General features: G+C 40.2%; 1 protein-coding gene across 1 annotated transcript; it reads right to left on the reverse strand.

Annotated features, from left to right (window-relative positions):
• Positions 1-4,744: 4,744 nt before the first annotated feature.
• Positions 4,745-5,980, reverse strand: LOC149373790 (uncharacterized). Its single transcript, XM_089595714.1, has one exon. It carries the CDS (start codon positions 5,978-5,980, stop codon positions 4,745-4,747), a length of 1,236 nt encoding a protein of 411 aa, XP_089451840.1.
• Positions 5,981-12,495: the final 6,515 nt, after the last annotated feature.

Genomic DNA, 12,495 nt, shown 5'->3' on the forward strand with positions numbered 1-12,495 from the left:
GTAACACCCACATAAAACGCAAAAGCAATCTCTATTTTTACAGAGAGACATAGTAATCAAAGTATTTTACAAGTAAAACAAATAAAAAGAGTCAAATTTTTACACACAATACTAATGTAATTTGTAGGTACTATTTGATAAAACTAAAATAAAAAAGAAACACATAGTTGATTTTGAATTAACTATTCAGAAAACTTATGAATCAAAGAAATAGTTTCATGACATTATAACGTTAACAAAAAAATGTTCACAAATAACGGAAATACAATATAAGCTCACAAACCCAAATCCTTCTAATCCTAAAATGTTAACTCTAAAAGCTAAAATGTATAAATCACTCTGAGTAATAAACACTAACATTCGTTAAAACTAGATATAAAAACGCAATTTTCAAATTTACTTATATAAAATCGAAAAAAAGTGCATTAAGCTTATGGTAACATATTAAAGCTCACTTAAGCAGCTCAAAACATCACAGGATTCTGATGAAAAATAAACCAAAACCCCCAAATATATTTAAGTCATATTTACCAAGTTTTTGCATCTTTTACTTACCAATCCCCAGCGTACTTATAAAATGTGTTCGGTAAGGATCAGCTACTTATATTAAAAAGTTGTATTTTTTGAACAGAAAAACAAACTAACTCACTTTGCCTAGGATCAGATGGATTAACCGCTTAGAGTTTTAAAGCAAACAGTTTTAGCTTTCAACATAACATATTTGAGTGAAAAAAATAACTTTTTTCAGGGTTTAACATAAGTTTGAGGTTAATACAGATACTTTTAGAGGATAACTAAAGTTAAAGTTAGAATAAAGTCGTCGGAAGATAGAAATGGTACCCAAGAATAGCCTGCTTGTAGCTTAATATTCGTATTGTTCAAAAACGGAAACAAATAAAATTGGTAAGAAAAAAAGTTAAAAACAAGCTTTGACCAGGGTTCTGTAAGTTACCATGTTTAGCGTAGCATAGAGTGGGTTAACAAGGGTTGCCAGGAGTAAGGATCAGGTGTTTAGAGCATCGATATAGTTGGAAGAAAAAAGGTAGGCATGCTCAGGGTCCAAACATAATTTCATTAAGAAATACTATATGATACACGAGTGGGATAAAAGGGAATGTCAGTTCAGACCTCGCAAAAATGCAGTTCATAGCAATCGCGAGATATGGGCTGACTTCCTTTTACCTCTTGTGCAATATACTAATTTTTTTCATCAGTAGGTTTAAAATGACAACGGTCCCGTTCTACTCCGGGAGTAATTTTGGCCCTTTGACGTGACCATGATAAAATAAGAAATAAAAAATTCAGCTTTTCCCAGGGTTTGATGGTTCAGCCTGCTTAGGGGTGGGTATGGTTGGTCAGTAAGGGTTGCTTGGAGTAAAGATTAGGTGGTTAGAGGCTAAATACGGTTAGAATGAGGAGAATTAGCCTGCTCATGGCTCAAAACTCCATTTCTTTCAAGAACAGAAGTAAAAAATCCAGCTTTTTCCAGGGTTGGATAGTTTAGCCTGCTTAGGGGTAGGCAGAGTGGGTTAGTAAGGGTTGCTTGGAGTAAGAATTATGTGGTTTTTGTTTTGACTAACTTATGGTTTGTACTTCAATGATTTAGTACATATTTATTTTGTTTCAAATTAGAGTAACGTTCTGGTGAGCTGGAAAAATCGATTTTTCACATATTTTTCCGATTCCCGAAAAATTCTGACGCGATGGAGCAAAATGCACGACGGATTTGAATCCAGTAGCCCAAAATATACAAGGAATACGTCACAGTATGTGCGTCATTTTTGGAGGGGGGGGGTTGTGGTCCTGTGTAATCCGAAAAAATGGGACAATCAAGATGAAATAAATTTTTTTAATTAGTTGTTAACAAAAATAAATTTTCTGAATTTTTTTAACGTTTTTTGTTAATGTTTGTTTTGGAATGAAGAGGAAAAGTATACATAAAGTTGCAACCGACATTCAAAATCTCGTTTTTTTCCTTGAGTATTGAAACATCAACTTTTTTAGCTGCTGTGCAATACAAAATTTACACGTCATCACAAATCATAATTTAAAGATGTACAGTTACAAAAAAGCGATAATTTAGATAAATCTCTTTATTAATTTTTTCACAATAATACATCTAAGACAAACTTGTTTTAATTAATACCTGGAATTTTCAAGAGACAATAAAAGATATTAAATTATTTGTTCTTTAAAATAATTATATTTGATAAGAACATTGTGAAGAGAAGCCAGAAAGTTTATCTCAAACATCTTCTATCAAATAGTCCAATGGACTTAATTCTAACACGCAGGGGATATTAAAAATGAAAATGAAAATTATTTATTGCTAAAACAAGAATTTTAAAAATGAATTTAGAACGACGAGCAAAACCGTTTGTCCGAAGCTACTTAAACTGAATAACCCAAAAGACTGAAATCTTATAACAACAAATAATTAAATTGAAAACTGTTTATCGTCAAAAATAGTATACAATCAAAAAAGTTTAAGGACAAGGAAAAAATTCTCGGTATCGCAAAACAATTAACCTTTAGCTATACTACTGTTAGGAATAATAAAAATAATTACCCCAATATACACATAATTGGGTTACTGTGTGATATTTATTTGGGTGATTACAAATGTTTTTTCTACTAATAATGAGGCTGATAGTAAAAAGTTTGAAGCTGAAATTTTTTTTCTATTGCTTATGATTGATTTTGACAGTATATGTTTTTTCATTGAAAGAGGACTGCATATAGCTTGGCTTGCATCTAAAAGTTATAAAGTATGACTATACATAGTTTCGGTGTGACACTATATGTACTGCCAGTATGCATACTCATACTTTATAACTCTCACGTGCAAGCCGAGCTACAAGGTGCCCTTTGCTGGCCAATTTTTTGATACTCCCTTATTGTAATTATTATCTGTTACCAGAAAAGTATTATATTAGGATATTGAGCTAAGGCACTTGTTTTAATTTTAAATTATCTATGAGAGTGTAATGAAACGTATACAAAGCTTCCAGTACAATTTTTAAATTATCGTAAAGTATTTTCATGTAGCACATTGTAAGTATTATTAACTAATAAAAATATATTAAAACATTTAGATATATATATACGCACATACATATATATAAATGTTTATATAGACACATGTAGGGGTTTGAGTATTTGTATCTACCAGTTTAAGTTCTGAAATACATCAAGAGATACCTTTCTCATTTAAACCAAAGAGAATCCGCCTGCGTATCACTTTGTATTGCATCTGACATTTTAATTCTTAGGAAGCAACATAAAATTTGCATTACAAAACTCAAAGTAGAAATTGTCCATACAGTGGTTATTGAATAAAAAATTTAGATTCTAATCGCCATTTTGTATCGATCATTTTTAAATTTCATAATATAAAAAATATACTCGTAATCAGAGACGAAAAAGATCGTTTGTAGTAATTTATACGAAAAAACGCAAATTAAATCAGAATTTTTAGTTTTCGGCCGTCATTTTGTATCCGCCATTCTAAAACTGTATAAACAAAAAATAAATTCATGATCAGAGACCTTAAAAACCCCTGAAAACTAATTTTCGCAGAAATATTTTTTTTTTAATCAGTTTTTTCTGTATTTCCCGATTTTTTGAGGTTGGGGTTTGGACTCTTGAGAAAAAGTGGCAGTGACACTCCAAAGCTTGATACATAAGGAGCTTTTAAAAAAAATGGCAGAATTACATTAAAAATTGTGGTGTCAGTAGATTTTTGAACAAAAAAAGTGCTTTTTTACCCACTGTGCGGCTCGGCGTCCAGTGACTGCCAAGGAGAGTCGTCAGTTATATCAAACTGCGGCAAAATGGGTTAAGAAATCTTCGGATCCGGGAAACGCCAGGATAAAGGAGGATTTGTTGGATGAGCAGTGCCTTGATGAAGCATATGCGCAAGCGACAGCCGAGTTATGGGGGCTCAATTGGCGTTGTGGAGAATCGGGTACCGAGACTGAGGCCAACAGACTTCAATGGAAGAAGCTGCCATCAAGGAAGCACTTGGAGCAGCCGAGGGTACCTGGGAGGAAGGTTAAAGTTAGAGTTAGAGTTATTTATTTAGTACTAAGGACTCAGGGGTCCTATATAGTACGGTAACGTAATTACAATTATATCTGGTAAAGAGACAAATGTATATTAATAGTATAATATGGAATGCAGAACATAATACTTAATAATAAGATTAAAATAAATAAACGTAAGTAGGGCAGCATTTACGCCTTAACGTGATACCTGGTTACGTAATAAAACATTGAATACTAAAAAGTGAGTTGTGCAGCGGATAAAATGTGTAAAGCAGGACATCGAAGAAAAAAAGAAAATTATAAAAGCATTAATAAAAAAAATAATAAAATAATAATGAATAAAAAAATAATAAAAAAAGTGTAAATAAACAAACAAATAAATGTATAAAAACAATGAATAACCTATGGATACGAAAGGGACTAAGTAAAAGGAAGCAAAATCACTCTAATAATTACCGAAAAATCGCTGTAAACGAATAAAAATAACACTAAACAGCAATCAAACAAACAGAACAAAATTTTAGAAACGCAGTACATGATGTCAAATAGAGTACACTAAAATACTTCATCACAAACAAATCTCCAAGCGCCCTGCAGAGTGAGGGTACATCTGATCACGATGCAGATAGATGCTTCTGAAGTAGAACCTTGAAGCAAGGTTGATTAGTGTGTCTTCTAATAGTTGTAGGCAGATCATTTCAGAGTTTAGCAATATGCATTGTAAAAGAATGTTTGTAACACTCAGTGCAAGCATGTGATATAATTAAGTCCCATTCGGAGCGCCTCTTGCATCCCAGACCACCAGGAGGCTGGAGAAATAGTCCATCACGCAGATACCCTGGTACTCCCTGGCGAAGTACTCTGCCCAGTAGACAAAGGTGCAAATGAATACGGCGGTCTTCGTAGCTGGGCAAATTTAGCATCCTGTTCGGCTGGGGTGATATGTTTTTATATCTTGATGCCCGTGAAAAAAAAAGCAGTGCAGCGTTTTTACAACGTCGCAGCTTGATTCTGAGCTCAAGAGACAAATCCAGGAATAAACCAGGGCAGTAGTCCAGGTATATCAGTAGTAATGCCGTAACAAGCAGGAGTCTTACCAAATGAGGCAGGAAATCACTACAATTTCTCAGGCGCATTAAGGCTGCATAGAACTTTCTGATAGTAGCGCAAGTCTGCTGAGCTCTCGAAAGTGCGCTATCAATAGATACGCCTAATATCTTCAAGCAGTCTTGGTATGCGACAGCGCACTCCTCAATGTGGACTCGTGGAAAAAAATCCTTCCACATCTGACCAATAAAATTTCTGGTGGCTATCCAGAAGGTCTGGATCTTGCCAGGTTTCACTCGCAGATAGTTGGACTGGGCCCATCCCGCCAATGCTTCAAGATCAAAATTGGCCTCGCTGACAATGCAGGCAGTCTCCTTAAATGGACTGCTTCTCCAAATTGTAAAATCATCAGCATATAAATGGTGGGCACAATGGCGCAAAACTAAAGGCGCATCATTGATAAAGAGTGTAAATAGCAGTGGGCTGAGTAAACACCCCTGCGGAACCCCCGCCATCCTGGTCAGAGGTCGGGAGCTGGTGCCACCAGAAGAAACAACGACCTGAGTTTCGTTCTCCAAGAAAGAGTGAATCCATACCGATGCAGAGTGAGAGAAACCAAGCGTCAAGAGCTTACACACGAAAATATTAACGTTCACTAGGTCATCATCAATCTGCCGCAATGCCACAAACTCGAGGAGCTTAGAGAGTGCACACGTAACACTGATCGATCTACAATCAGCAAAATCACGCAGAGGAAAGCGTTTAGGTATGAATCTTACTGTGGCGGATTTGCAGCATGATGGAAAAACCATCGATTGCAAAGAGAAGTCAAATACGTGAAGCAAAACGGGTAGTATTGTCGGCATGCATCCTCTTATCAAAGACATAGTCAAGTCGTCCGGGCCCCTTGCATTAGACTTCACAGCAAAAGTAGAAATCGTTGGCCCCGGACCCCAGGCCAGGAGCTAACTCAAGGCACGGCGAGGTGGCGGCTCCGTCGTTAACCGCAAAATACTTGTACAAAGCATCGACATCAATGGAGAGACCTCTGGCGTAACCGGCCTTCGTACGCGTGCCAAGCTCATCAATGCAGCGCCAGAGTTTCCCAGAGTCCCTGCAGTTTACCAGCTTATTACGGTAGTATGAACATTTGGCGTTACGTACCTTAGTTTTTACCTGGTTACGCAGTTGTTCAAAATCGGATAAAAATATATCTCTGCCTGTTCTTCTGTAAGCGGCCCATGCTCTGTTGCGCCTAGCAATGATAGCTCTGATTTCCGGGCTAAATCAAGGCGTGGGTCGATTTCTGGGCGAATAAGTCCAATAAGGGGCATGTTGGTCATAGAGCCCAGTCAGAGTGATGGTGAGGAAGTCAACCTTATCATTAACCGATCGCAGTTCATGCAAAATGTCCCACTGGATGGCAGAGAGATCGTGTCGAAAGTCCTCTTCATTAAATGAGGTGAAATCTCGGTGATAGATGCCCCTCACCAATGGTTCAGACACCGGAAAATCGAACTTCGACATCAATATATCGTGTCCGGTGATATATGGAACTCAGAATTGGACACTTGAGATGACTCTGGAGCAGTCGCTGACACATATATAGTCAATAGTTGTATGTAAAGATTTAGTGTAATGTGTAGGGCTAAATAACAGTGGCTCAAGGCCAAACGCATCAAAGAAGCTGGTGAGTATTCTTCTTGACGCGGAGTCTGTAGCCCAGTCAATGTTGAGATCGCCAATCAGTAGAGAGAAGTCACACGCGTGGCCGAAGTTCAGAAAAACTTCTTCTACGTCAGACCAGTGGCCGCTTTTGGGGCGGGGGGGGGGGGCTGTAAACTACTCCTAACAGTATTAAAGTGTTGCTGAATCGTAATTTTATTAGCATGTACTCCGGTCTCACCAGGCTATGTTGCTGAGGCAGAGAGCGTTCAAAAATTTCGCCACGACATGAGTCACTCACGTACGTGGCTACACCCCCGCTGATCTTCCCCTATCTATCCACGCGTAGTAAGTAGTAGCCCGGCACATCAAGAATATTGGAGTGTCTCTCGGGCTTCAATCAAGATTCACTGATGGCTAGAACGTGAGAAGCATAATAAATGATAATTTGCCTCACATCTAAGTAATGAGATTCCAGCGATTGCGCATTCACGTGACCGATTTTAAAAGTAGAGGCACTATAGGGTGCCATCATCAATCGATGATATGATTCGCTCTATTCGCTTGCGTAGTAGTGGGCATTTACCTTCATCCGTGGCTGCATGTGAAGTGACTAACAACTTATTCGCAAAACAGTCGGCGCAGCACACCGCACTATTACGGGTGCACTGTTTAGACTCTCCTGCACAGAATCCGCAGCGAGAGGCAGCATTACAGTTCCTCGCAATGTGACCAAACTGAAGGCACTTGTAGCATTGTACCAGAGAGACATGATCATCAAAGCGACATGCCAGCCAGTCGATGCTGATTCTTGCACGTTGACGAAGTGCCGCTCTGACGGACGGCTTAACTTCAATAACACACGACCGCGATCTCTTACCGTCACGTACAGGATACAAGTAAACAACTTGAATGTGTTGAGTGGTAAAGTTAGTAAGGTTTTGATCAAGAATAGAATCAACAATGTCTTCCTTGTCAAGTTCTATCGGAATGTCGTGCACAATTAATCATGGGTTTAATTTAAGGTCCGGCTTAATTTAGATGCCAGCCTCCGTGAGTGCCGTGGAGCCAGTGAGTGCTGAGGCGTCCAATGACTCACTCTCGATGATAACAGAGCTCTCAGGCCCATAAAGCACATGCTTGTCCATGTACGTCCATTTTCAGACTTCGGGGATTTATAGTACGAAGGACAGCTTCCTTGGTGGCTCTTGATGACGGAAAATTCGGACGGCAATTTTCGATCGGGCCAATCGTCAGCCGTTTGGTTTGTTTCACCTTAAAAGGCTTGCCAACAACCAGCGAAATTCTCGACACCGCAGCAGCACCGCACGTGTGTGACAGAACATCCACGAAAGAGAGGCTCCCAAAGCTGGGCTGGGAAGCAGTGGACATAAACTTGGCCGCCCTCTCAATACGCTGGCACGTATCCCAAATTACAGTGTCACGTGCATGAACTGATTGCTCTGTGTGTAGTTTACACAAATAGGCGTTAAAGATTTTAGTCAGCGCATCAATAAAGGAGCTTACATCCGTTCGAATGGTCTTTCTTATAGCTGTTTCCTTCTCGCTCGCGCTCTTAATCAGTTTGTTTACCTCAGCAGCTGATAGGAGAGGGAAGCGCGTATTTTTATCGTCGCCATCAGTTCCATTGGCAGCCTATCAGAGCGCAAGCGCTCCAACTGCCGTGGCTATGAGGACGCCTAATGTTTTAATGAGAATAGCCCGGAGCAAAAATATCACACCAAACAAAAACAGAAGCCGGAATGGGCGTAATGAGTTAACAACCATACAGTGATCAAAGCGCCATTGACACGAAGCCAGCAAAAAAGCACTCACTCAAGAAACCACCAACACTCATTGGTACACAAATAATAGTCAATTATAGAAAAAATCAAGAGCTGTCGTAGACGTGCGCGCTCATCACGACCTCCCGCCGTACTCGGTATCAGCCGAGGGTACCCGGGGAGGAAGGTTGAGGATGAGGTGGATCGTGCGTATGAAAGAGACGAATTGTCTGACCGGTCACGACTCCTTGCACCATCAGATGGTGAAGGCTAGACACTTGTCTCTCCTCGCTGGTTGCGGATGAGAGTTTTTGCTGCGGAGTCGACGGGAACCCGAGTCCCCAGCCCTCAGAGCCGACAGTTCGCAGCGAGCTTCCGCGGAGCCAGCCCATCTCTGATCATCTATAACCCTGTTGACAACCTGCGTAGGAGACCTCTAAACCCCCACCCACAAGGGGAAGGCTTCCAATTGCCGAGCGCTAGGAACACGCAAAATAGCGCCCGAGATCAGTGTAAGCAACAGCCTGGGACTGATAGACCAGAGAAGAGGCGCGACAATCGGTGGGAAGAATAACAACCCCGAGCCAGTGGGCAAGCGTTGAGCAACCAGTCGAGCTCGAATAGCTAGAGTGAAGCGGAGTTCGCAGATCGGTGGGTTAATGATCGGAATAGGCAACGCACCAATAAATTAGAGCGTAGTCAAGCTGAGAGATTGGCTGAACCATGTGAGAACCGAGCCTCGAAAGCTCTCCAGAATTGGAAACTCCATTTCTCGGGTGAGGATAAGGGTAAAGACACGGAGGATTTTCTCGAGAGCTTAGAAGACTGTTGCTTAAGTGTGGGCGCCAGCGAAAGCGAGTTTTATCGCGCCGTGCCAGTGATCTTGTTTAAAAGACCGAGTTGTTGGTTTAGAGCCGTGAGAAGCGAGGCTGTAACATGGTGGCAGTTTAAGCGGGCGCTTTAACGACGATTTGTGAGCGAGTATGACGGAGAAGATTTGTTGGACGGTTTGCGACGCCAGACTCAAGGAAAAGGTGAAAAGGTAAGCGACCACGTGACCAACATTCGGTATATCGTGTCACGTTTCTCAAGGCTGCCGTCCTAGAAAACGGTCACCGAAACGTTGTATCGTAACTTACTTCCGGAGTATCGTAAGGCGATGAGCGGGCAGCTCATAATGTCGCTTGAGGACATCCACGAGTATGAGCGCCTGTGGGAAAGACAAAGAGAGCTGGAGCTACGTCAAGGGCCAAGCTAGCGGGAATTGCCGAGGAGAACCCTAAGCAGGTCGCCGCTGCTGCGGTTGAGACACTGGGCAACAATAAGGGTGCTAAAAGGAAGGGACCTGGGAAGCTGCCTGGAAATTAAGATCTTGCCTCTGCCGTGCCTCCCGTGCCACAGTGGTTGGTGCCAAACCCTCCGTTGCCAAGCCCGACGATTGTAGAGCCAGGCCCGTATGTGTCGTACGCAGCCGTGCAAGTGACACAACCTAACGCTGCGAGAAATAACGGAGCGCCGGCGTGGACCAGAGACCAATGGGTATGGCTATCCGTGCCCCAGCCCAGTGTGAGGGGGGACTTAGGGTCACAACCCACGATCCCGTCTCCACCTGCTACCACCGCACAGGCAAACCCGTTCCAAGTGCTTGGAGAAAGTCAATCTAGCGATCGTCAGCGCCCTGGGCCGTTTATAGGTGCCTGTTTTACGTGTAGTGGCGTAGGCCATCGGTCGGCCCAGTACCCTGAGAGTCTATTCTACGCTTGTCAGTAAAAGAGCCACATGTCACGCAGTTGCCCTAACCGACCCCCTCGTGTCGAAGGCGCGGTCGGGGGCGTGATGCCGCGGAATGTGTATTGCCAAATCTGCAGCCTTCGAGGTGTGACCTTTAATTCGTGCAGCGTATGCGACAAATTACGTAAGAGTCTGGGAAACTGGCCACTAGGGGGCCAGTAAGGAGCTTGTTTCCTGGACCCCCAGGGTGGGACGTGAGACGACAGCGAAAAAAGCGTGTGAAGCGATAAAGCAAGACGAAGTGAGTGCGAAAAATCGGTCAAGTGACAAAAAGCGTAGTAATCTGACGGGTAATAGTGGTAGTATTAATATATTCGGAAAAATGCGGAGCACACGGATAGTGAGCGATGAGATAAGCGTTAAATCTAATTCCAATTCAGAAGACGTATGTCTGAAGGATGTTTGCGGATTGTTTAAAGAGTATAACGAGGCTGTAGGCGTGATGTTAGGTGGTGACGTACTGAGCGAGCTCAAGGGTACACAAGTCACGAGTTGGAATTGGGACTGAAAAAATATTTGGCTGATGCCTCGTGGGGGGAGAAGGTGTCGCCCGGAAGTGATAAGGAAATTAAAGCGAGCAGAAGGACGACAGTCTGTGGGAATGGCCCAAGCCAGTATCGTGGGACGTGTTGAAAAGCGAGCCGTCGAAGGTATATAAAACCGTGGACGAGATGCTGCGGGATAGCGTCGGGCAAAGAGCGGCCAGGATCAAAAACGAAGGCCCACTAGGACGACGTCGACGTCGCACAGTGGGGCAAATTGCCAAAAAGCTGGAAAAATTTTAATTTGTCAAGTTTCGAATTTGCCATTTTTTATGATGTTTACTTCTTCTTAATACTCATGAGCATATAAATCAGTTAAAATCATGACCCAAAATAATTTGGTCTCAAACGTATGCAGCTTCCAAGTGAGTGAATTTTGCTATTTCTGTATTTTTTCGATTTTTTGTGTATTTTTGTTTCTTTAATTGATTGGAAAATTTTTTGGTTAGATTAAGCCATTAAATATTTTTTTTTTTTATATTATTATGTATGCCATAAAGAGTCAATTTTCTTATTAACTTATAAAAATAAGTAAATCTTAAGGTATTTTATTTTATTTTAAAAAAATGGATATTTAGGCAAATATTTAAAGAAAACGTAGAGAGTCAAACAGGTTTTTCTCAAGCTTTTACAGACTCTCTAGCAATTTCTTATACCTGAACATACTTAGACAGTAAATCCATCAAAAAATCTTGTCCATATTTGCCCCTCTTTCAATCCGATGAAAAATCATTTCTTAAGTAAGTGCAACAGTCCAAGGGCTAGATCTTTTCTGGTGTACAACCAGTCTGCACCGGGTCAATAAAGGTTTTTTTAAAGTTTTTCTTAGTGTATATTTTAAAGCATAATTCGATTGACTGTTTACAATTTATTTAGAATGGTACATGTTTTTTTAAACGCAATTGCTTCAACAATTATAAAAATAGTCGAAAAAAACAAAATTTTTGTTTCATACATTTTTTTCTAAAAATCTGGCATATTTTAAGAAATAACAGTTTCTTATAATGTTTCCTAAAAAAGCTGCTAAAGAAAGTTATAAATTTTTTAAAGTCCCCAAATAGGGCATTTTTTATCAACTGTGATTATTAATATCTTTTATAAGAAGCATTTTACAGGAAAGTATCAAGAGAACATTTCTTTTTTAAATGGAGTAATAAATCAGAAACATAAGTTTTTTCAGACGTAAGTAACACTTTTTAATATTAAGTAAAATAATTGCCTTTTTTAAACAACCACGTACCTTAACCGACACCACACTACTAGATACAACCGTGTAACTTCGAATTTCGCGCTGTTCGATTAGATTAGTACTAGAAAGGTGAGATACAGTTGATCAGTGCAAAGAAATAAATCCATCAATAATCTACTATAATATTATTGTTATAAGTAAAGTGATACTGTTTTGTCCATTGTTTATTTTCCGTACATATATATACAATTTAACAGTGAATAAAATAAAACAGTCTGAACTCCATTATGCTTCCTTAAAGACCACTGGAAAATCAACTGTCGAAAAGATAGTCGAAAATATACAAAATTTAATAAATAAATTTAATGTTTCTAACGATTGTTTTACAAGAAAAACTCTTGAAAGACAAACTAAACTTAAGATTTTACAAC

The sequence above is a fragment of the Copidosoma floridanum genome, unplaced genomic scaffold, assembly GCF_036245765.1.
Source record: "Copidosoma floridanum isolate Cflo_tuat_1 unplaced genomic scaffold, Cflo_Japanese_pri ptg000027l, whole genome shotgun sequence".
Lineage (NCBI taxonomy): Eukaryota > Metazoa > Arthropoda > Insecta > Hymenoptera > Encyrtidae > Copidosoma > Copidosoma floridanum.

What these genes read in the sequence shown, in the direction of transcription:
- LOC149373790 (XM_089595714.1), bottom strand. Translation starts at nt 5,980, where the DNA reads ATGTCTTTGATAAGAGGATGCATGCCGACAATACTACCCGTTTTGCTT.